We start from the raw sequence: 25,483 nt of genomic DNA on the forward strand, positions 1-25,483 counted from the left end.
TTGCACAAACAAGACAGGAAGAATCCCTTTCTGCAGGATGGTATTACTCTCCATCTGTATTCCCCTTTAGCATCAGCAGACCTAAACCAAAGTTTCAGCATATTGACAAATGCCTCTGTGGTCCACTCAAGAGAGCTCTGCCCTGTCTTCCCCTTTCCCTACTGTTGCAATACTTTTATCTTCATACCCTTTCTTAATTTCTGGGATGTTGCTGTGCAGATGCAGTACAGCCACTTGACATGGTAAACACAGAGACAAAAGAAATACGGTGTAATGGTGCTGCAGCTTGATTGATGAGGTTTTGGAAGTAGTTTCCTTCTTGCCACCTGAAGTCTCACACCTTGAACTGGTGCCATCAGTTCATCCTTTGGTATGGATTCCTTTGTGGACTGTGAAGAGATGAGTTGTTGATGTAAGAGCTGAGTTGATTTTTTTTTTTTTTTTAGTGACTTCCTCTTCATAATCCACAGCCAACTAAATACCCTATTTAGCACTGACAAGTCTAGGGCACAGAAGAATCTTGCTGGCCTTTATCAGTTCAACTGGATATTGTACTCCTGATTTGACACTAAAATAGACTTTGTTGGAATTTGATGCTGTGTAATAGCTTTCTGTTAGTTTATAGAAAAACTGAAGGGAGATCAAACTTCTTTCACTTTATGAAGGTGATCAAGGTGGTTATTAGCTAACCAAATTTTATAAAAAGATATATTTAAATACCAGGGTCGGAGCTTGCTCTGTTTCCCTTTCACAAGTATCTAAATAGATTTACTATATGCCAGTTGGGTGTGGACTTCAGACTAGATCCCTGTGTGATAGAATGTAAAAGATGCAGCCTGAAAATCAAGCCTAGGGTAGCAACACAGCTGCAGAAAAGCTTTTTCTTATGTAGATGTTCAGCTTTCTAGATTCTCCTCAGAGGGTAGTGTAAGATTGAAGACTTCACTCCTGGTCCACCATAGTAAGGCTGACAGGTATAATTCATGGAAATTCCCACTTGGCTGCCCAAACTCATGTTTACTGTATCCTGGGAATGGCTGCATAGTCGCTCTGTTTCTGCATATTAATGCCCAAAGTGGAGCTGTGAGAATTCCTTGCATCTAAATGCTTACATGTTCTTCAGTGTTTAACTTTGAATTCTCTGGCTTCACAATTTAGTTTTCTTCATGTGGGTGTTCTTGGTTTTAATTTAAAAGTGTATTTTTGGGAACATGTTTTCAGCGAAGTACCTTTCCTAGTTACTGAGCTTTTTTTCTCTTGAAGAATTGACAGTGCCTTCCAGAATAGTGTTCTTGAGCATAGTTGTGAGGAGAGGAAAATCCCAAACAAACTGGAAAAAGCTTTTCTTGGTATCCATTTTTTTTTCTCTCCTTATGTACTTGAATGATAAGTCTATGAATTGAGATGCCATGAAGTTTATTTAAGGACTTAAGTTTAATTACTGTGATTGGTCAGTAGCAGGACAGTCCTTAAAAATTGTTGGGTTTGTTTGCATGTCAGGGTGTTTTATTGTTTCAGGCTTTCTGTTTTTTGTGGAAGATAAACTAGCCCTTGATAGGTTGCTTTTAAATAAGTAGTCTCTTTTCTGAAGCCTCTCACTGTACCATACATGCAGAAGAGAAAACAGGGAATCCAGTTTTCCAGTAATAAAATGGGTCGCTCTATCACAAAAAGTTGAGGTTTTTTTCTTATAATATGCCAATGTTTGGCTTATTTGCTTGGCAGAACATCTGAGCAGAATTGTGGTATTTTTCTTAATGGTTTATTGTATGCATTTTGTGTTCTTGCTTCCTTTCATAAACAGGATAATGCAGTGTGAGGCTTCCTGGAGTCCTTTTGGATGCTGAGAGGAAATCTACCTTGTGGCTCAGAAATTCTGATAATCAGAGATAATCCAGGATCCTGAGCAGAGGCAGTCTCACAAATGAGCGGTGCTCTGCCACCGGGGTAGTCTCCAGTGGCGCCCAAAGGAGCAAACCAACCTCAGAGAAGATCCTCTTACCTCCATGGGAACTGCATGTGTGCCCAGAGCTGCCTTCAGTGCCTCTCCCCAGATAGCTTCCAGCCCCATCTCTAGCCTTCTTTCAAAAAACCAAAACAAACCCCAAATAAAAATCAACCAATCAAATCAAATAAAACCCCCCAAGACACAAGGTGTGCCCAAACCCGTGACTAGCAGAGGTCTGATTCCCCTGTTCTCTTCCTGGGACCTTCTGCTGGGGTCAGATATGCTATGGAAAGCACCCACTGAATTGGAGAAACTTCCCTCTGGGTGCTGTGGAGCATGTTGTTTTTCCGGCTCTAGTCATGGTTGATGGTTCTGGAAATGTTTGCCGTGGTAGAACGATGATTGAGTCTTCATTCTCAGTCTGAATTCCAGCTTCTGCATCAAATGTAGACACTCAGTGTGGCATTTGGCTGTAAGGAACTGCTTTCCTTCAGTTTGAAATGAAATTTCCCTCTTCAAGCTGCTGCAGTCTCATGCCTTCAGCAGTAGTGCTGCTTTCCTGGTATGATGAAGGCTGGCCATACTCAGCGAGCAGCACCAGGGCTTTCATAATAATGGGCTGCAAGAAACACCTGTATTTGCAGTTACCATTGAGTCACAGTTGTACTTTTGGCCTTACAGCAGGTTTAATATTGCTGTAGTTGGCGCTTATTAGAGCTCCAAGTGCAGGTGATGCAGTTCAAAGCAGCCTACAGACTTTCCCAAGTGTCCACATTTAAATACGTTGACAGCTGTAGTACAGTTAAAACCCACTTGTCTGGTTGCAAACCTTTTGTTTGCAAGCTCGAGCTAGATAAGAGAGCCACAGAACTGTTTGTTGGGTGGCTGTTGGAACATCTTCCTTAGTTACTGCTGGAATGGAAGGCATTTTGTTATCACAGACTGCAACAGCTGACTTTTCTCCAAAAATAGAACAGAAATACATATTGAATGCTTTGGCTCTTTCTTCAGTATTGGGAATGTTTCTACCTTTTCCCCATAGCAGCGGATCAATGCAGTTGCTGGGGTTTCTATTTTTGAGAAGCTTTAAAAACACATTATCATCTTCCAGCTCTGACTATGGATTTTACCTCCTGTTGCTAGGATTCCCTTATAAATTTTATTTTTTCCCATTCTAATTTCCTTTCTCTTTTCTTCTCTCAGCTTTTTTTTTTTTTCACTTGCTAGAATATATACAAGTGTTCAAGTGCAGAGATGTGACAGGGAAGCCCAACAAGCAATCTGCTGTCTAGGAAAAATATGCCACTGTACTGCTGGTGCCATTCAAGTGCTGAGTATGTACATAGGTACATTGGTTTGGTCTCCATTCTCCTTACACATACACCCAGATGCAGTTGTCACAATCATTTTAAGTAAGCTACCACTAATTTATATTTTTACAATTGATTGCTCTTTTCTGTCAAGATGGAATCTGATATAGACTTAATCATTTCCAGTGTAACACTTCTTGAACTAAGAAATTGTTTTCTCTAATTTAGCAATCTGGAGGGTGTTCTTTGACACGAGCCCCCCTGTGTCTCCTGTGAGTGTTGTCACATTAGAAATTCCAGATGATCAGATGGGATTTTCCCTCTGTTATGAAGAGGTGCTCATCTAGCCACTCATCCTGTGTGCTAATATGATTTCAGTAGTGTGTAGCAGACACACCAGCTTGTACCCTGTCTTGAGCTTTATCTGTTAGAATGTTAATCCATGAGCATTTGAAATCATATGCCTCTGAGACACAATCAGCTGGAAATGGATAGCGTCTCTTTGAAACTGTGCCATGCCCATTCCCTGTTTGTCCACTCAGATCTTTCCTAAATAGGCTAGAACTTTCTGTAAATTGTTTTTTAAGCATTTGTCTTACTTGAAACTTATATACCAGCAGTATATTTGGGTTTATGCACATAACTGAATAGTCACAATAATTCTATGTATAGTTAAGGCTTTTGATACTGGTACAGAAACAAGTAGATTTTTTTTTTTTTTCCATTTTTCCCAGTGTCTCTTATTTTTACAAATAGCTTTATACAAGATTAAATAGGTGGTTACTTGCTCCCTTTTTTCTCTTTCCCTTTTCGTTACTTGCTAAAACCTTCCTTACTTCTCTAACAAGCATTAAACTCTTTGTAGATTGCTTTCTTCCCCTTTCACTCTGATTTACACAGCAGCCTTCCATCAGAGAAGAGGGACCAATGTTTCACTAGGCTACAGCTCTCTGAACGTTTTTCTTATGGCTCGGTATATATTAATTTTAAAATCTTTTCCTTTCTATTTTAATCCTTTCTGTGACATTAAAGATCGTTAAGAGATAATTTGTATTTCCACACACAGTAGTCTTTACAAGCTCTCTGACACATATCCTGTAAACCACTGTTGTTAAGATTATGGCAAAGCATTTGCAGGGGATCCTAGCTACCTGTGTCAGAAGCCTTAGTCATGTCTGCCTTTGTTTTTCTGGGATAAGATGCATTGACATGCTGTTGTCCTCTTGCTCCTTAGAGAATATTTTTGTGGTTTTTTAGAGGAAATTTTTCAGAAAGAAATGCCTTGTATGGATACTTTTTACATACCGGCTAATATAGTTGAAAAATCAGAAAAAAAAACCTGTAATGAAGAGATAATAACTCATCTAGTTGTTCCAACCACCCCCCCCCCCCCGCATTGTATCAGCCAAGCCAAATCTTTTTCTTGTAATCTGAGGCTAAAATGGCACTGCTACCAGTGCTGCAGCTGTGGATCATCGTGGGCATGCGCTTCATGTTCTTCTTGTTGGTTTGAACCTCTAGGCAGCATCGTTTCTCTTGAAGCAGGGTGGTGGTGCCTCTCTACTCCTCCCACAGCCTCATTTCCTGACCCGTCGGGTACTCCTCTCACCGCTTGAGAATATTGGGTGTTGAGAAACCTGCTCCTGCAGTTCATCAAACAGGGCTCCTGCTCTAGGACAAAGGTATTACATCACCAGAAGTCTGCTGCTCTCAGTAGTCTTCCCGTGTGCCTTCCATGGAGAGGTGGTGGCCTTGTGGCAGCACTGGCAAATAAATTTTGAGGTAGTATTTAGATGATTCAAGGAGGGTTCATGGGTCTTGTTTTGATTTGGAGGTTGAATGTGACCTGCACAATTGCTGGGATGATTTGTAACAACCCCCAAGTTGTTGAAATTTACGAATAGGCTTATTCTGAAAGTTTTTATTTCCTTTCCCTGAAGGTGGCTTAAAGGGTGAGAGCTTGAGGAGGAAGGGGAAGAATTGTTTTTTCTTTTTTTTTCTTTTTTCTTTTCCTATACTTTTAATTAGGGAAGTTTTTAATAACTCTCCAGCTTAGTTTTAAGACTCATCCTTTTCAAGTCTTCTATAGGAATACATATTGAAGTAGGATTTATTTGGGTTTGATCAGCTGGTCCATGTCTTCTCACTCTCTCCCCTGCGCACAAGGAAGCTCAGCTTTCATTGAAATGACCACAGGATCATTTTTGAATTGTGTTTCTGGATCAGAAGAAAACCTTGAAAATGACATCAAGGTTATCTGGTGCAGAAAAGTCTGCTTAAATCTGCATACTGGCTGAGCTAGTCACTGCTGCTGGTGTGACTCTGCTTCAGAGATGTTAACAGAAGTGTCTAATCGTGATGCAAATGTCAGCATTGCTGCTGTTTCGCTCCTGTCAGAGCCTTTGGGAACGGGTTTGTGGATCACGTGGTTCACTCTTTGGAGTCTGTGGTGCATAGGCTTTGGTGCAGTAAGTGATTTTTAGGAACATTACTTTTCACCCTCTCAACCTGACCCATTGTGCAAAAATGCTCTGTGAAAGCAGATGGGAGATCTGAGCAATACCATAATGGAACAACCCTGTGCAATCCCAGCTTTCTGGAGGAGCTCTTGCTCCTTTCCCTGAGCAGCAGGGCTTGGGCTTTCTGGGCTGGAAAGTCGAGTGTCGTCTTGCCTGTCTTTAACTAGCAGTTCCCTATGACTGCTGTATCCTAATGGAATGGGAATAAACCTTTTCTCCAGGTTTTTATGTGGGACTGCAGTGACAGTCATGTATTTATTTCCTTAGAACTCCTTGGCATCCCATGTGCTCAGGCCTGTTCCTGGGACAAGCCTGCCTTGGGGTGTGTCTGTGGCTTGCTGAAGGTGAGGGGAGCCTGGGGAGTGCAGAGCACGTCTGGGGTGTCTGGGCTGGCTGTGACACGAGGCCCATCTATTTGTCACCCCGTGTAGGCAGGGCCTGACTCGTGTGGAGCCCGATGCATGCTTTGCTGCAAGCCGACTGGATTGCATTTAAGTAATCTGTAAGGAGAGGAAGCAGAGGTGATAATGTGGAATAGCACTATTCTATATCTTTAGCTGAGATAAAAATATTTCTTCAAAACTCATTTCCAAGGAGACCAGTGCCTCAATGAAAACACTTTTTAATTTTTTTTTTTTTTTTTTTTTTCCCCATTTGAGATGAGGCCATATTTAACTTAGCATTTGGATCCCGGCAAGGGAAGTCGATTCTTCATTTTGAGGCGGGAAGGGAAGGGAAGGGGGTGAGAAACCCGTTTTCCTAGTTTGGAAGAGCAGTTTAACTGATTAATGAGATGTGAGGTGACACTCATCCTGTGGCATCGGGCACGGGGGATGGGACGAGGATTTGCTCCTGCAGGGAAGGCTTGCTGGTGCTTGTCGAGGGAACTGGGGCGAGTGTCTTTTGCTGAGTGGGCCTTTGCTGGGGCTGCTGCCCCGCCGGCAGGACTTTGCTGTCCTGAAATTGGAGCAGGCTGGGAGTGCAAGGCTGTGAGGGCACTTTTCCCAGTCAGACTTGGGGGGAAGCTGCCTCCAGGCAAGTGGGAACCTGATACACTCTGAGGAGCCAGAGCCAGCTGCCGCTTTCCCTTTAGCAAAATGCAAGTCTGTAAAATACTCATGTGGAGCCACCTGTGAAAGCAGATTAACCCCTTTATCTGTGTCCCTTCTTTTCCCCAGCTCACACCGACAGTGGTTGTTTTTCCTGAGGGAGCTCCAGGACTGGCACACACGGATTTTCTCCTTAGCTTCAGGATCCCCGTAGTTATTCTCCTTGATGCCTGTCAGTGGTTAATGATTAAATACAGCTACTGAATTGTGACCGAATTTGGGGTGTTGACTAAGGGTGTAGATGAAGATGTGCAGAACCTGCCTATGGCATCCTGTGTGGCTCCTGCATCTACGGGTGATTCCTGGAGGAGCAATTAGTGGGTGTGGGGGGAATGGGTCCTCACCCCTCAGTGACCTTGGAGGACAAGATTTTGCTCTGCTTCATTTACGGCTACAGTTCCCTTTTCTAAAGTAAACTCTCTCCAGCACTGGGAGCCGGGCTGCATTTATTACTAACCCCACCCATCCCTGCCTCTTGCAAGAATCTTGTGAGGCCGAGATTGTGTTTTTAGAAGCCGAATGACAGAGAGAAATTCCCTGGAGGCGAATGCAGAGTGTGTGCTGTGCACGCCAGTACAGACACACGGGGCTGGGAACTCCCAGGGAGAGATTAAGTGCGAGAGAAGAGCGCAGAGCAGCCGGAGCTGGAGGAGGGGGGTGGAGGAGGCGAGAGGCTTTCTAAGCCTCAAACTGAGCCGTTCGGATTTTTTTTCTTTAAGAAAATAAAACAAAACCCACCGTCGACAAACCTCGGTCTCGACAGTCTTTCTGAAGTGCCTCTTGTGTTGCCGGATCATCTCACTGCTGGGTTTGAAGGACCCAGGCTAACATGATGTACCTCTGGGTGAGTAGGAAGCGTGTGTGAGGGCTTGCACACTTTGCACATATAAGGAATGGAAAGCTGAAGGACTCTGCACTAATGTGAGCGGCCTTCACTCTTGGGCTTAGCTCTCTGCAGCCTCTACTCACTGTGGGCTAGTTTTCCCTTTTAAAAAATAATATTTCAAGCAAGTACTATTAACTGGGTATCAAGCAGGCTTTTCCTGTGGTTATAAGTGCCTCTGGAGAGAACAGTTTTGGGCAGGTGCCTTGAAGACAAAATTTTTGATATAATGCTGCTCACTGTCTGCCAACTGAGAGACCTGTGTGTGCATATACACATATATATATATATATATTTATGCATAAAGCTGTTCCCATGTGCTTCTGCTTTATGGGATTTTTGGTGTTACTGAGAGACATCTCAGGTAGTGAAGGAGTGCTGCTGAAATGGATCTGTAAGTCTCTGAAGGCTAGAAGAGGAGCAGGAAAGGATTAGATAGTTTTGCAGTTTGAGACTTTGAGGATGGGGGTAGAAGCTCTTTCAAGAAAAGCTGGATGCAAGGTTGTTTTTCCAGAATTGGCACAGTTATTCAAGTGTCTGGTGGACTATGGAAAATAATGTCAAGAAAAAACGTGTGTAAAGTGTTCCATAGATCCAGCAAGCAAAGTAATAGCTTATACAAAGGCATATATATTTTCAGCCTTTGAGCAAGGACTGGAATTTCCACTGGAGCACTCAGCTTTTAGACTGCTCAGCCACCAACGTGTAGTTTTGTCTGCTCCTGGGCACCCTTGAGATCAGCAGTTTGCCCTTGGGTTTCCTTACCCAGATATGTGAGGTAAAGAATAGTTGGGTCCCAAGTTTTTGGTTTGATTTTTTTTTTTTTTTTTAAATAAAAAAACCCTTGTTTGTTTTAGGTTTGATTTATTTATTTATTTATTTTAAACCCCCACTCAGAATGAGAGGGCTCTTTCTGCCTCTGGCTGCTTTGAGTCCGGCTCCCCATCACTCCCAGGAACAAACACTGGTTTATTTTACCAACAAAGCAAGCCTTGGAACCCAGGCAGAAGGATTTGACTTCCCTCCTTTGCAGATACACACACTATCTTTGTTGCAGGGTAACCTGATTCTGCACAGGGGTATGCACACTTGTCTGGTTTAGTCCAGCAGGCCTTGCTGGCAGGCACATCCACCTTCTTCTCTCAGCCCCTTGCCACAGCCTGGTGTGTGGGACCCCCCATTTGGAGTGCTGGTTTTTAGGGAGAAAGACTGGGCAGGACCCATGGCTCAGCTAAGATTTGTGCTTGGTTTGGTGGGTGGGGTGAGAGAAGTAATTCAGCCAATGCTGCTGCTGATCTTAGATAAAGAATAAACTATGGAGATGTTCCTTATTCTGCTGAAATGGGGAGGATGAGTATGGGAGCAGAGGAGAGCTGCTCTGCTGTCTCACCTCCTGTGCTGAGGGGTGTGTGAGCACTCTAGTATAAAATAAAGGTGTTAGCCTGCCTAAAGACCAGCTTTGGCCCAAAACATGAAGTACTGACCCGGATTCTTAAAAGAGGGTTGAGTTTTGGGATGTTTGCCAATGGATGAACTTCATGGACTGCTGCTTCAGCTTACACCCTGAACTTCAGGTAGCACTACTGCTGTGTTTCCTTTGCAGTTTGACTTCAGAGAAGTGGGGAAAATAAATATTAAATGCTTAAATAGCTGAAGGGGGTTTAAAGGCATCATCTGGGCACTCTGCCATGATAATTAAAAAAATTAGTGAATTTTTGCTATCTAGGTATGATCTTTCCATTCTCAGTACAGTTTACACTATTACTTTTGGGGAATCTTCTCCTCTTTGGACCTTTCAGGGACCTTTTCCTCCATGCCCATTTATGTTTCTGCTTTAAGCTCTTTTTATCCTGACAGGCTACATAACCTTTAGTGGTGAGAACAAGGAGCCTCAGCTGACAGTTCTGGTTTGGTGTGGGGTTCGTTGTGCCTTGGCTGTGCCTGCTGACAGGTTTCCCTCTGTCCCTCATTCTCTTCTTGTTGCCTGTGCTATCTTTTTTCCTGTTCTGCATGTGCCTCTTGTCCTTGGAATGTCAGGATTTTGGTAGATGCATGGAGATTGGTACTGAGTCATTCCTTAATTCAATGCATGAAGCTACATTAATGCAATGTTAAATTTGAGGTTTTAAATATGCAAGTCCTGAAATCCAGAATTAAGATTCCCACAGCAACCATTATGTTTCTCCCCCAGCCCCCCACCCCCCAGGGAAGCCTGTTCCAGAATTACCTTCTTTGAAGAGAATGTGCTATATTGAGTGTTGTCAGGTTTGACAAATAGTAAAATAAAAAGGAGAATGCACCTTCCTCTGCAGCTGTGGATAGTGAGCTCAGACATACAGGCTACCTGCAACATCACAGTCCCTGATTATAATGCTGTCTTCGGAATGAAGTGGTGTAGCCTCGGTTCAGTCTGACATTCCTGCTTGCTGAACTGTATTCCCTCAGGTGAAACTTGTTGCAGGATACTCTTAAATATTTGAGAACCTTGTAGACTGCAGGAGATTGTGGGCCGTGGAGAGGAGGAAACTTAACGTATCTGTTGTGATGACCTAATGCTTGGCATTGTGAGCGAAGTGAAGGCAGCAGACTATCTGTGCCATTAAATATCAAGAGAGACTATTTATCTTAACACTTTTGTTGTGTAGGATGCTGTTGTATAAAGTCTTTCTGAGGCAGAGATGGTATGATAGTCTCTCTGATGTTGCAAACCGTTTGAATGTATTGTCAGTGTTGCAACTCAAGGTGGGTATTTGCCTTATGTATAGGAGAGGAGTTTTGTTTCTGCAGGCAAGTGTTTTGTTTGTAAGGGACCATCTAACTCTAATTTTGTCTCTTCTCACACTAATCCCCATTTGTGTGGAGCTGTCTGGGCTCTTGAATTGCTCAAGAGAGCTTCTAGTCATCAGTTCTCTAAGTGGAACATGGATAATTTGGGCTATGAAGGCAAGAGGGCCTTTGTGCTGAGGGTGATCAGGAATGACAACATGGGGGCAGGTGTTGTGCTGGTGACAGCCAGGAGCAGAGTGATTTGAAGGTGGGAAAAGCATTCAACCCTTTACTGGATAAGAAAGACCTATTTTTTTCATTTATGAGCAGATGAATCTTTGTGTACTGTGAGTCATGAGATATAATCTAGAATCATTTCATTCCAAGTATTTTCTAAAGTGCATGATGTGTTCTGAGAGTTGCATGTATGCATGTTGCCTTGTTGGAGATCTGCTGTTACAAGAAAGGCTGACAGGAAGGGGCAGCAGCCCTATGAAGCAATTTATCAATCATCCTTCTCCTGTGCTCAAAGACAACTGAAACTGTCAAAGGCAGGAAGGACCAAGGTAAGGGAGGTCCATGCTGTTGCTAGGCTTCTGGTAGGAAAGCACTGGATTCATCGCTCTGTTTTTAGTGGGTATGGATAATTTCCTCGTTTCTCGCAGCCATGTACAGAGTACATTCTGAGTATTTGTCAGAGGGCTGGCTGCCTTTTGCAATGTAAAAACAATAAAAATCTTTCTTTAGAGCCCTAGGAAAGAGAAGATCTTACCTAGACCCAGTAGTTACCATACAGCAAGAATAGTGCTAGTAAGCTTGCCAAGCTCATTTTGAAATTTTTTGTCAGTTTTCTTCCTGACCTGTCTTTTACTTGCCTTTTTGTCACTTAAAAGTCTCTCTTTGCATTCACTGGAATAATTTTTCCCTCTAGGCTCCAAGCTCATCAGCTTTACCACCAAGGGATTGGAAACCCAACTCTGCTGCCAAACTTGAGTCTTAGCAACGAGCTCTTCCTCACGCCAGGTCTTTCTGTTATTTGTTTGGTCTTTTTTCATGAGAGGTAGCTACTGCCAGTGAAAAGTATGGACATGGTTTTCAAAGCATGCATTTGATAGCAGCAAAACAAGTGGCTATCCAGGGAAAACTGCCTCGCTGCTCTGTTCTGGTATGAAGCCTGGAGCAGTTCTTGCTGGGGAAAGTATAGCTGTGCCTCTAGGTCTTTGGCTGGAACCTGTTTGGTAGGCATGGCTAATGAACGTCAGCCATCACCCAAAGCTCTGACAGGAGGGAAGAGCGCGGGTGCTGCATGTGGAAGGTGTGCGCGTGGTGTGGTCACTGCTGAGAGTGGTGGAGATGGGGCTGCCTCTGGGAGACTGTGGCTGTGAGGATGTAGAAAGGTTTTCCTGAATGAATGTTAGAGGTCAGGTCTAGGTGAATTTCTGTGAGTATGTTAAGAAACATTTTGTGTTAATACAAACACTGATATTTGGATTCTTGCTCTGGAGCAGAAAAGCCCCGGAAAACCGTAAAATGGAGCTCATGCGAAAATCCTCAAGGTGGTAGCCTGTAAGCTGATTCCCCAGCCTGCAAGTCCCTGTGGTGCCATGCTGTGGCATGCATACCTAGCAGCTTGAATCCAGGAGTAATATAGTTATGTTTGTCCTGCACTGCAGCTGAGATAATGAGTTCTGCTGCTCGATAAAGTTTATTAGCTTTGGTGCAGCACCTCATGAACATGGTTATACTGCTTCCACACTCGAGCTGCTCGGTGCACAGCTGGGTTGGGGATGTCTGCATTGCGTTCCTCTGGGGCTTTATGTGACAAAGCAACTTGCATCTATTTGCATCTAGAGTTTTATACAGGCTTTGGAGATTTGGGAAACAGAGAAAGAAAAGTGTATGAAAGAGATTATATAATGTGACTGCCTGTGTTATTAGAGGACTAGAGCTGATAATCCAGGTGATCTTTTCCAGTTCTGCATTCCTGCAAGCCTGTAATAGTGGAAGATGCCAAGGTCACTACTGAGACAAGAAAACTCAGTTCAAAATTAGAAGCAATATCAAATTAAGGTGCTAGCTTCAGAAGATGAAGATTCAGGATCAGGATGCTCTGTTCTGTAGGCTACAGTGATTTTATCTATTTTTGTGTAAATCAGGTGTAGAGCACAGTTCCAGCATGCTCAGGAATTCCCTTCCCTGATGAGCGTAAATGAAAGCGTTAGGGAGATGTAGTCTTGCTCAGTTGGTGTATTTCTCCAGTGGCTCTTCAGCCTGACTGCTGTATTCCCACCTGTCCAAACAGTGGAGAGCACAGGGGACTCTGTTTGCTGTAAGCCTGTCCAAGTCTTGGAAGACTGACAGGGGCTGGGTCCTGTTTAAGTTAGTTTTTCACAAAACAGCCTATTTATCTTGGAAAGAAGAGAACAAACCGTAAAAGAGTAAGGAGAGAATAAGCCTTCATGATTTCCAGCTGAAGGCTTGAGGAAGAGCGCAGATAATAGTAATTTGAGACTGAACATCTGTGTTTCTGCTGATGCACTTCCCATGGTGCTTCTTTGCTAATCTTAATTCCATTAGTGAGACAACTTTACAGTTTTCACAGAATCACAGAATTCTTGGGCTTGGAAAGGACCTCTGGAGATCATCTAGTCCAATCCCCCTGCTAATGCAGAATCACTTAAAGTAGGTGACATAGGAACATGTCCAGATGATTTGAATGTCTCCAGAAAGACTCCATAACCACCCTGTTAGGGCAGCCTCTTCCAATGTTCTGCCACTCTCAATGTAAAGAAGTTCTTGTTCCTCCTGAGGTGTAACTTGTCGTGTTTTAGTTCATGGCCATTGCTCCTCATCCTGTTGCTGGGCACCACCAAAAAGAGTCTGGCAACAACCTCTTGGCATCTGCCTTTGAGATACTTGAATGCATTAATGAGATCCTCACTTAGTTGTCTCTTCTCCAGACTAAAAAGGCACAGCTCCTGCAGTCTCCTCATACAAGATGGTCCAGACCCCTCATCATTTTTGTGGCATCTACTGAAGCCTCTGTGGTATCTCCTTGTCTTTCTTGAAATGTGGAGCCCAGAACTGGACACAGCACTCCAGGTGTGGCCTCACTAGGGCTGAGTAGGGGGGGGAGGATCAGATCCCTTGACCTGCTGGCCACAGTTTTTCCGGTGCACCTCAGGGTACTACTGGCTTTCCTGGCCACGAGGGCACACTGCGGGCTCGTGGTCAAGTTGTCATCCACCAGGAGTCCCAGGTCTTTCCCTGCAAAACTGCTCTCTAATAGGTTCTGTACTGGTACTTGGGGTTACTCCTCCCCAGGTGCAAGACTCTACACTTGCCCTTGTTGAACTTTATTAGGTTTCCCTCCACCCAACTTTCCAGCCTATGAAAGCTGTTCTAACCCACAAGGTAAGAGCAATGGCGCAGGAAAGGTCTCTGAGTGGACCTGAATTGGGGTGGCTTTTTTGCCACAGCTCTAAGCAGTCACTAGGGTAGCAACTGTGTATGTGTGCATGCTTAACCAAAAGTATGATTGGACAGCTTATGCAATTAGCTGGAAAAGATCCCTTCATAGTTCAGCAAGGGCTACTGGGTACAGTAGGAGCTTGGGTGATGTAGAGGGCTCAGAAAAAGCGTTCTCTGTATGGGGTTGTCAGTTTGGAGAAGGAACTGCAGTTTGTATCTTCAGTACTGCAGCTGCCCCATACCCAAGGCAATGTGATTCACCCTGCAGCCATGCATTAGAGAGGCAAGCTGTGCTGGTGGACCAGTGCAGATAGTTCCACACTGGAAGTGAAAACAGACTTGCAGAAAATTAAGAAATCCATTGAGGATGTGCTTTGTCTCTCCAGTGCTAAATTATTTTGCTAAAAATGTTAAATATTCCTCAAAGCTGTGAAGAAGCTTAAACAAGTAATTAAGTTTCCTTCGCCTGTCCCTTAAATTTAGGTTTCATTGTTCTCAGAGTCCTGTGTCTCATGACTAATATACTGCCTGCACAATGCGCTGGCTGATTTTGTACCAGATGGTTCTTCGGTCTGTAGCTGAATCCAGGGTGAAGACAGTTAGTTTTTCTCCTGCCTCAAATGAAAGATGCTGTCCCCCACACAATGCTCTGATTGAATCTTGGACATAAGACAATAATGAAGTAAAAATGTTTTGACCAGATGATAATTTAAAAGATATTCTTAGGGATTATTATTCATTATATATAAAAAGCTGGCATAAGATGATACTAGAATACTCCACTGTACATTTTTTTATAATTTATAAATTATCTAGTGTTGAAACAAAGTTTAAATGCAGAAAAATGCTGGAATTCAAATACGTATACGTGGCTAGAAGATCGCAAATGTGCAGTGTGAAATAGCATGTTGCTATTTTTTCACTTTTCATTTTTGTTGTAATGGCTTTCTTTTTCATTCCACCCTCAATCATGATGGTGATGTCTGCTTGCATCCATGACATTCCTTTTGGATGGAGAACCCTTATGAGTAAAGACAAAGCATCCCTCAAGAATGTGCAGCATAAGTGGGGTGCATATCTCCATGGGGACCATTTCAGCAGCACTACAGAGCAGATTTGCTCTGAGGCCTGTCGGATCCAGCAGTCATTCCAGCTATTTCCTCTCCCCCTGCCCCGATTTATTACACTGTGATTTTGGCTGATGCTTGATTGAGGAGGAGCAGCAGCGAATGGCAATTACTTTTTTTGGACCAACCAGCTGAAAAGGAGAAGCCCATTCAATAGGTGAGGCTACTGACTGTGACATCTTTTAAGAAATGGGTAGTACTGGCATTTTTAAATTTCAGTGTTGGGGAAGATTTTCTTCTGCAGAAGAAATTTGGGTGGAGTGTAAGCAGTGTATGCGTAACTGCTGTTTTAAAACACCTTTTGGATTAAGAAGTGCTGTAGAAATATGAGCTCCTTTAATGCTTTTTCCTTGAATAAAGAATGTTGCTCTTCAATGCAGCTGCTGTGAACAGGTGTGCAATAAACACCCCTTCCCTTTTCAACCAAATGTGGTGGTGATGGATACCCTCCCGTTTAAACATGCATGGCTTTCTCTCCTACAAGAATTAAAAACTTTAAAAATAGCTTACATATCTAGAAAGAATATCTAGCCTTGTCCTGTTTCCCTCTTCCCCTCCCCCTTGCTACCAGCTCAAATTACCGACAAGCTTTGGAAATTTCGGGGCAGGGGAACAGAGGTGCAGCTGGCCTGCATGTGTTGCACCAGCTGTAATGCAAATGATACATGCTGAAAGAGGCTTTTCTCACTTTTGTAATTCTTGAATATTGTTGTGCAATGGGGACATGTGACAATTTGTCTTAAATGTGTTTGCTGATATGTTCCGCCGAGTATACTGTGTCCTTTGTTCCTTGCCGGCAAGAGACAGTATCAAAATCCAATTGCCGGTTGCCAGCATGTCTGATTGCAGCTGGGACTGTCCTCCTGCCTTCCCCATCCATCAGGCCTGGAGTGATCCCATCAGACTTAATAGCAGTTAATTTAGGGCTGGCCAGAACAGAGATTTTGGTAAATCCTCAGCTTTCTTGGATTTTTTGGACAATTCATAATAAACCACAATTTTTAGGTTCTCTGTTTCTGAGGGTGGCATTACCTATTGCTCTTCTGCCTGAGAGGGCCATAGGGGAAGTGCTTGGCTCCCTGTGCCCTGGGTGTTTGGGAGTACCAGTCAACTTTGGTGCTGCTTCTCTGAAGCAGCAAAAGTACAGGCACTGGAGGTTCAGTTGTGTAAAAACAAAAGCTGATGTTGATTTAATCCCATTACACTGCGTTGATCTCTCAACCACTGGACTCTTAGTAGGATTCCAGCTTTAATCCTGTAAGGATCAATCTGGCCCATTGCTTTTCTGTCCTGATCCTAAATCCCCCTTTAATCTTGTTAATTATACCAGGCCTTTTTTGGTTTCATTTTTTTCCCTTGTGGATCAGCAAAACCACACAAAATCTTTGTGTTCCTGTCTCTGACCTGGTGTTTTTATTCCTTTGTTCATCCTGTTGAGGAGCAAGGTTCTCCTCTAGGCTGGTTTCATCATTCGTAGCAGTGCATTTGGTGGTCTGGTGTCTGCTGCTTCAGACTCCTGTGAAATCAGCTGGTTATGCTGTTGTGCTGAATCCCTCCTGGTTCTGTCAGGAGTTTTCTTCTTTTTCATCTGTTGTTTGATACTCTGCTATCTGGAGGGGGTGGGGAATAATGGAACATGACAGCCACTTGGAAATTGCTTTCTTCTGTTAAAGAAAAAGGGGTTTTGGAGCAGAATCCCATCATTGGAGGAGAAGACAATATCAGGGAATATGGAGCACTGCTCAGATGATGAGGCACATGCTCTGAGAAGACTGGAACCTGTGTCAAGGCCTGGGTAGTCCCATGGCCCACAGATATCTCCTGAAGGTCACAGAGAAATTCAGCTTCTTAAAGCAACCTTTTTATGTTCATGTGTGTTCGGGTGGCTTGAGGAGAGCAATAATGTACATTCAGACTTGAGGCTGTTTATCTTCACATTGCACTGTCTACAGGCCTCCAAACCCAATGCTGCATTTACCGTGTAATGCACAAGGCCAATTGCTCACTGTGACAATCTGCTCTTGGCACTTGCAATAGAAACTAGTAGTGCTTAATGTATTCATTCTCTGTTATTTCCTATAGTGTAAAGGAGAAAACCAACCCAAAATTGCACCTACATTTGCTGTAACTTGATCAAGAGCTGAAAGATCATTTCTGGAACATGTCTGTGCTGGGATCTTGACTGCTCTGCCAAATTTTTTTGCCTTTTTCTTGCAGTGCTGCTTCTTTTCTCTCCCCTGTCCATGCAGCTCTGCCTCACTCAGCAGAAGCTTCTGCTTTTCTAGACTTTCAGCCAAATTCTGATTTCCTACCGCCTTGCCAGAGCACCATAGGTCTGTCTCTCCTTACCAAAATGCAGGCTGTAGGTATGGGTCTTCCATTGAAGCAGCTAAAGTGATTTGCTTTTAAACCAGATAGAGGGGAAGCCAGGTTTGGATCACAGAGGATGAGCTCTATGGATGCTTTTATTATAATTGAAGGAGCCCTTGTGCTTAATTTTTGGAAAACCCTTAGAGCCGTGACAAGGAAGTAGCAATTGCTTTTAAGGAAACTTGGGCATTTTCCCAGCAGTTCTAGGGTTAAGGAAATTGTAGAGGGGTGACATAGTGACAGTGTTCCCTATTTTCGTGCGGTGCCAGTAGTGAGAAGAGGGAAACTTTGATTTCTAATCCGCTTTGGAGGAGGCTCCGTATCAGGGCTGCACAGAAACATCCAGTCAAGCAGCTCCTTTATCATAAAGGGGATTTTAATTAAAACTGTTCTTGCATCATGAGCGAAATGAGCGTCAGTGCCAGCCAGCTCTGTACTGGGCATTTATCTCCTTCAAGCCACATTACCAGTAATTGCTGCATTAAATCAAAGTTGAGGGAGATTACAGGTCTGAATTGGGCAGGCGACCAGTGCCAGCATGGGGAGCTCCATGCTGCCGAGCCGCTGATATGGGAGCCCCCTCTGCGCCCCAGCTGGGGGTGAAGAGTCAGAGGGCTGCTGGATCCCAAGAAGCCCTTCTCATTACAAGAAAGGAATTTTTGTTATAACCTAGGAGGAGTGGCAGGCTATATGCTTGCAGCATTTTAAGCTGCTGGTGTTTTTCTGTTAACTTCCTTTTAAAACAAACAAACCTAATAACAAAACAAACCCCGTGGCATTGCCGTCCCACTTCTGTCTCCTTTTTGGATCCACCACAGACATTCTCTTTTGTTCATCATCTGCTGCTTATTCCAGCCCTGAAACTTAAGAATAAATCACGTCTTGTCTTGATATATCCATTTTTCTCCCCCCTCCTTGCCACAGCTCTGCTGTGGAGCTGCATACTTTGTTCCTCTCTGTCCCAGTATGGGAGGGCTTCTCCCCTTCTTCGCCTCTACCCCAGTGAGGAATTGTATCTGCCTTGACCTGTGGCTCCTTTGCCAACCATGGCTCATTAGTTCTTTTAATTATTTTTCTCGGTTTTTAAGCATTCTATTGTCTCTAGGTCTAGAGCAGCTGTTTCCCTTCTTGTCCCTATACTTTAACCTTGGTCACTCAAAAAACATCTGATCATCCTAGTGTTGCTGTTGCTTCCACTCTCCAAACCTCTGTCAGGGTGAGGCTGAGGAATGGCCATGCCCACATGAGGTCTCAGGCATGTGGGCTGGCTGAGGTAATTAGACCTATGTGGGCGATCACTGAATTATCAAAATCTGACAGCTGGGCTTTCGGTGGCTGTTATTACCTCTGTCCCATAATTGCAAAGTGGGTAAGCCAGGAAGAGAATGTAAAGAAAACATGGGTTTTTTCCTCTTGAAAAGTGACTGTCATTTTCTTTGTTTTTGTCTTGATGGAGGTTACGTATTTTCCTGTTCTGTTGCTGATGATCTTGTGGCAGTTGAGTGGCAGTGATGGTTTTCTTTATTTTGCCCAGAGGTGTTGGCAATCTGTCATTCTGAAATTTGCTTTGTACAGTGTTTGCACATCTACCACATTCATATGCTGCAGAATAGGGTCTCATTCTCATCACTGGACTGAGAACCTGGTAATGTATGTGAAAGATGCTGTTGCAGCTGGATCTGCCCACTAAAACAGGTTGCACACTGTCAAGCTGCATTAGATTATTAAGATTTGCACAAGTTTCTCAGAAGCTGTCCAGTTAGTAACAGTTGCAGGAGTGTGCCTGCTGTGCCCCTTCAGTTTGAAGTTGCAGCTTTTGCTTCATTACAATGTGGGCTTGAGATTCACCTTAAGTATTGCCCTACTTTAATTCTGGCCTACTCATGAATCTCTAGCCTGAGATAAGCAGTTCTTTTAAATTCCTGCTAAGAGACCTGTAAAGCCACAGAGGCTGAAGTTTGAGTGCTGCTGATATCCCAGCTGATAATGCAGAGGGGCTGCAATTAATTTTTGCCTTAGTAGTCCTGTTACCACAAAGTGAGAGTAGTCCCACTACAGAGTAACTGGAGAGTTGTGCAGAGAACGTGAGCCAAGTCTTTGGTGGAGATTTTTTGATAGTGAGAGAAAGCAGAGATAAAGGTTTTTATGTGAGCCAGGAAACCATCTTTATGGCATCATGGTTTTGGGATAGAGAATGCAGATAGTGTGGCAGATTAGGGTGAATAAACATGAGTGATTTTTTTTTTTTTTTTTTTTTTTTGTACAGGTCACAGAAAGCTGGTGAAAGAGCAGGTATCTTGATTGTGCAGATATTGGAATCAGAGAAAGCCCTCAGTGGTTGTCGTCCAGGGATTTCAGCTGCTGTGGCTTGTTTTAGAACTTGCTGGGAGTTGAAACTAACTTGCAGGAAAGGGCTTTGGACTGAGCCATTTTGGCCTTGGTTCTGTTCTTCTGGCTCTTGAAGAGAAGTGTGGGTGGCAGTTATCTTCTGTGCCCATGGCAGACCTCTGTGCCCATGTCCTGGGACTCTGTGTGAGAAGAAGATTTACAGATTTTTTCTCTCTTCTGCTTTCTCAAAATTAGATGGGTCTCAAAAATCCCAGTCAAAATCTAAGTGTTTGCTGCCTTTTACTGTTTTTGTCTTAGTCTGAGGCAGAAAGTGATGTGAAGACTACTTCTTGCCTCTGAGCTGGCATAGTCTTAACATACCTCTTTCTGTTCTCCACCACAGCCTTATACTTCTCCACCGAAACCACTGGAGAAGGGACACGGGAATAACTAGTACCTCTGCCTCCATATGACTAGTCCCTGGGGTCCCTCCCTACATTAAAGGATGCCTAGCTGCTGTCATGTACCATTTATGTAGCCTGTATTGACTCTCCTCTTTCGGGGTAAACTGCATTGTTTTTGCCAAACCTCAGCTTTGCATGCTATTTCTGGATCCTTTCTGTGCACTCAGCAAATGCACCAAACTACAGCACTTCTGGTATTTTGCTCTTGAATCTCTTTAGAGTTGTCTGACTTTGGGATTTTAATTTTTTTTTTTTTTTTTTTTTTTAAATGGGAATGGAGGAAAAACAGGATTCATCATCTAAAGCTGAGCAGTTGGGCAAGATTTTGAACTGAGTCCTACAGAAATTAATGGACAGATGTAATTCTATAATGAAATTATCTTTACAGATTTATGCTGAAAGTGTCATATTTTGTATATTGCTGTGCTGGAACTGTTTCCAGATGACTTCCTGAGATTAATTTGATGACCTGCTGTTGTGGCAGCTAAAGGTCCTGCCTGCACGATGTTCTTCAATTCCTCAGTTCTGCCAGTAATACAGTCTCAAACCCAGCTATCACACATGGACAATGCCTATTTATTTCTCTCTTACTTTCATTCAATTAAGAATTTTGTTTGGTATTTTTGATGTGTTTTGTCTCTTGCTTACACAGTTAAGGGGTGTGGGCAGCTGCTCTGCTATTCTGATTGCACCAAACTGGGCAGAGAGTGCTTTTGCTCCCGAGTCAGAACAGCAGAATGCTGTCCCAGAAAACCTTTCCCCCAAATTCTGCTTTTGTTTGTGTAGCTGAGAAGCCATACCACTCTAAAGCAGGGATAAATTTAAATTCATACTAGCATAATTTATTGTGTGGCCACTCGTTAACTTGGAACAAGTACCTTATTCTATTCTAGTTTGTCACGTGGGGGCAATTTGATAAGCTAGGAGGCGATGTGGGGGGGAAAGTCCATACCAAAACTGTCTCTGTTACGAAGCAAGTGCTCAGCTGGATGAGTAAGACACACAACCACGTTCTGAAATGCCCTGCAGTGGTTGATCATGTTCTCCCTTCACCGCAGGCGAAGGCGGGGTAGAATGTGTTTGCTCAAACCCTTGTTGAAAGTGGTTTATCCCATGAGCCGTTTGCTGGGATAGATTGGGAATGCATGTGGCATTTCCAACAGCCCCATGTGGCTGTTTGCTGGTGGATCTGAGGTAACGGCAGGACTGTACTTAGACTATAGGGGAATCGTCAGTGTGATCCAGCCCTAGTCTGTGATTCATTCAATTAAAATACTTGGTGAGAGTATGTCTGATACTACCATCTGGTGACTTTTATTAATATTTATTCTTAGGAAGGTGGTTCTTTAATTGAGGAATTAACCTTAATTTTTGTAGGCTTAGCATCTGAAGAAATGCTCAGACTTAAGCTGCTCTATTTCTAGAAGAGTCAAATCTTTCCTTTTCGGATCTCCCCATTGTCCCCTTAAGAATCAGCTAATTGAACTGTTGCCTCTTAAGTGAAAAACCAAGTGGGAGTGTAAGAGACAGAATGGGCAAAACTTTTCTCTGACTGAGGTTCTGGAACAGCCTCTGAAGTGAAGGAGAACTGCCTCCACTGTGTTCTTTTTGCTTCCTCTTTGTCCACTGCCCCCAACGGAATATACAAAGGCAGTGTGGCTGTCATGTAATGTCTGAACTATCAAGAGAAAACTCCTTGTCTTCTTTGATGTTGAAATGCTGCATCTGGACACCTTTTTGTTTCTCATGTAACGAGCAAAAAACATTTTGATGGACATGTAGCATTACCAAGATTGGTGTTTATATAAGTGGTCCCAAAAGAACGCTGTGATACAATCACCTTCATTACCGAATGTCTTAGCCCAGAAGTATACTTATTTGCTTCCTGAAGCAGTGCCACATATTTAAAGTTCTCCTTGAAAGAAAGCCCAGACCCAAGACACAGATAATTTTTTTTCTGGAAAATCTGTGTATACTTTCTTTTCCCCCTTTCATACTATGCTTTTGGTAGTAATTAAGGTGATGGAGCCCGTCTGGTTTTAGAAGCTTCTTTTGGACTTGCTGCATGTTATATTCAGGTGTTCTGGAGTTGTCTCAAGATTGTATAATTAAAAACTGTTCTCTAATGCATGTAAAGCAATGGATTGGGGTAGAAAGGAAAGCAAACCAAAGTTGTGTCTTCTGTGTGACGCTGGTGTATCAAGACTACTGGCAGGTTTGTTTTGCAACTTAATCACTAATAGATTCTTCTGAGTTATTGTTCTGTTAAAGCTGCCTTGCTGGGAGCCAGCTTGTTAGCATTGTGAATAAAACCTCAGTTCTGGGAACAGTCTTTTGATGGGATTTTTCAAACTTCAGATGAGTGTTCATCAGTGCCTTACATTTTTCCTTTGTAGTAATTTCAGAGGTAGGCTTTGGGCAATCTAAGTTTCGCCTGAATTAGCTTGAGTCCTTTTCTGGCAGATGAAGTTGTCTAGGCCGGATCTGTGCTTCCAACTTAAGGAAGACTCTGCCTACAAAAACCTTAACTTTAGGATCAAGAGTTTGTCTGTCTCTCTTGATAGCCATGACAGTGTAGGTTGAGTATTGGAAGAGCTTGGTTTCTGGTTGAGGAAGATCCAGGCTTGTGATTTCATGAGTTCCCTTTGGTATATAGGTTTCTGGAGTTTGCTAACATTACCGTTCTGCTGAGTGGCTATAAGAAAGCTAAACAAAACAAAACATGCCAATTGCCCAGCAGACAGAGGTAATATGCTCCTTTAGCAGACTGATTTTGTATTATTGTTCTGCCTCCTTTTTCCGTGTCCTTCCCTAAAGCAGAGTTTGTGGAGGCTTTGAAAATAAGCGGTAGTTAAGAAGTAATGACTTCTAATTCTGACCTGTTCTCCTCTTATGTTGTGTATTTGTAATTGTTTTTTTAAAACTGTTCTAGTTTTCCAGTCTAGACAAACCATTAATATTAAACAGCTACATGTAGATGATGCAGTGAAGACCTAAGGGCAGTAACAGGATGCTGGTATCTTATGTCCATAGTTTAGAGTGTGCATAGTGCCTGCTGTTAAGCCACTTTAGATCGGTTTCAGGACTACAGAGCCTGGTTGGGGAGTGTTTAGAGTGGTAGTGGCACATGCAAGCAAACTCTATCACTCTTAAGTAAATTGCCTTTTGGAGAATGTGTTCCAGGAGAACATGGAAAAGGGAGATCTCCAGCACCTGGCGGAGAAGACATGACCAGGAGCTATTTCAGAGCCCCAGTTTTATTATTATCTTTGGAATTTTTCTCTCTCCATTTTTTTTTTTTTTAATTGTGCATTTTATCCATGAAAACCGGATATGTAATGACAGAAGTTCCACTGTCTGCCTGAGGTATTTCCTTGGCAGAGGCAACAAGTATGATGGGGCAATCTTTGCTGCTTTACGTTTTTGCTGCTTTCTTTAGCTTTGGGTTTCATGGGCCTTTTGCCAGGGGGCTTTTACTTTCCTTGGATTCAAAGTGTATTTTTGGTAATTTCGTTTGCGCTAATGTGTTTTTGGACTATTAATCCTAATGAACATGAGGAATCAGTAGCACTACTAAGGTTTCGGGCAAGTAATGGCTCCTATGGCTCTACCAACCCATTCAGATTCTTTCCTGTGATGTCCTTATTATGCTAATCCAACACACTCTGGTTTGCTACTACTCCACATCCCCCAGAACTGCTGGTTTCATTTCTGCTTTAGTGCATCTAGTTCCTGATCTGCGACATTTGCCTGCTTAACATGTTTCGCTTGCAGAGAAGGCACTGGCTGAGTGCTGAGTTATTCACTCACCTGCATAGCTGATCCACCACCAAATCTTCTTGCTCTTGAGTCAGGACATCTATATAAAACTGGCAGGTTTCTGAAATGTGAGAAAAATCCGGTTTCTGCAGTCACCCATGTGTTGTCATGTTTGATTATGCATGCCATTTCGGAATATTGAGCTTTCCTGCACGCGCTCTGCTTACATTTATGTCCTCCCCACTTGAATCTCTAATGATACCAGGGTCAAAATAACACCTAGACCATAAGTAATTTTTCTGGTAGTTGGTGATATTAAATCTATGAAGAAAAAGGAAAATCACTCATCTCTTTGAAAAATGTTATATCCATTCCAGCAAACAAGCTGGAATGTATCCCTAGAGAACGGAATGGGGACTTTCCAGTGTAAATTCTCACCTGGAGTGAGCAAAAGCCACCTTTCTGATCAGGGCATGGGATCTGCTTTGGTGCAAATTGAGAATCTCTTGCAGCTCTGTAGATGTAATTTTGGTGCTGTTTGTCTAACACTAGTATGAACTGGCTGAGCTGCTTGATCTATTTAGCTGCTATGGAAATCAGTACATACCCAGCCAGAAAATGCATCCTTGCTTGCTGGCATGTTTCCTACATTTACATCAGTCTTTAAAAAGCAGAGACATATTGTAAGCTGCTCATCAGATCCCTGATGACCCAGTTTAGCAGATGTAGTGATTGGCTAATTGTTAAAGATGCCATTTTTGGTGGGTGAGAGGAAGAGCATCAGCCAGGCTTCTAGCAATGAAGACTTAGATTCAGCGGAGGTAAGAGCTCTTTAGTGGGAGTAACTAGATAAGGCTTGGATTAATTTGTCTGGAGAACAGAAAAATATGCAAAAGATTTATAAATATAGTTCATAAAATGAAAATGTTGGTGTAATTCCTTAGTAAAGATCAATGTGGGCTAATGGCTATATAACATGGACCTATCTCAGATTCCGTGCTATAGTGCTGTGTCCTCACAGTAGCACGATTGTTAGCAATTAAAATAAATATATATATATGGTCAGTGTCTGAAACTGCCATGGGTGCACTTCAACCATCATGAGATTATTGCTATATTATGTTCTTATAGCTGTACTTGTAATTGTGACTTAGCATGCTTGCCATAAACAGTCTGAACAAAGCAGGCAAGGCAAAGCCCAGGGCTGTGGTCTTGGCATTTCCCAAAAACGTTCCTCTGTCTCCAGAAATCAAAGAGAGCAGTGCATGTGACACAAAGTACTGAGTTTTGAGAACACAGGGGAGAGCTTTTGTAATCTCCATGCCTTGCTTAGTACACAGAAAAGCGAAAATTAGGTAAATGCTGCTACAGTGGCATGTAAAACAGTATTTCTAGAAAGAGCGATGGGTAGGTAGGAGCTGGAAAAAAA

The 25,483-nt window shown here is 43.0% G+C and overlaps 1 protein-coding gene across 16 annotated transcripts in view; it reads left to right on the forward strand.

Moving 5' to 3' along the window:
• The window catches only part of RBFOX2 (RNA binding fox-1 homolog 2), a 171,538-nt gene that overhangs the window by 49,620 nt on the left and 96,435 nt on the right, over window positions 1-25,483 (forward strand). The window contains exon 1 of one of the 16 annotated variants that reach the window (XM_040061851.2): window positions 7,499-7,730. The exons of the other annotated variants lie outside the window; for them this stretch is intronic. Within the exon in view, the coding sequence (XP_039917785.1) occupies window positions 7,716-7,730 (15 nt within the window). The 5' untranslated portion in view covers window positions 7,499-7,715. Of the gene's footprint in view, window positions 1-7,498; window positions 7,731-25,483 lie in introns of those variants that run through there. 16 annotated transcript variants of the gene reach the window in all.

Source organism: Hirundo rustica, chromosome 4, assembly GCF_015227805.2.
Source record: "Hirundo rustica isolate bHirRus1 chromosome 4, bHirRus1.pri.v3, whole genome shotgun sequence".
Lineage (NCBI taxonomy): Eukaryota > Metazoa > Chordata > Aves > Passeriformes > Hirundinidae > Hirundo > Hirundo rustica.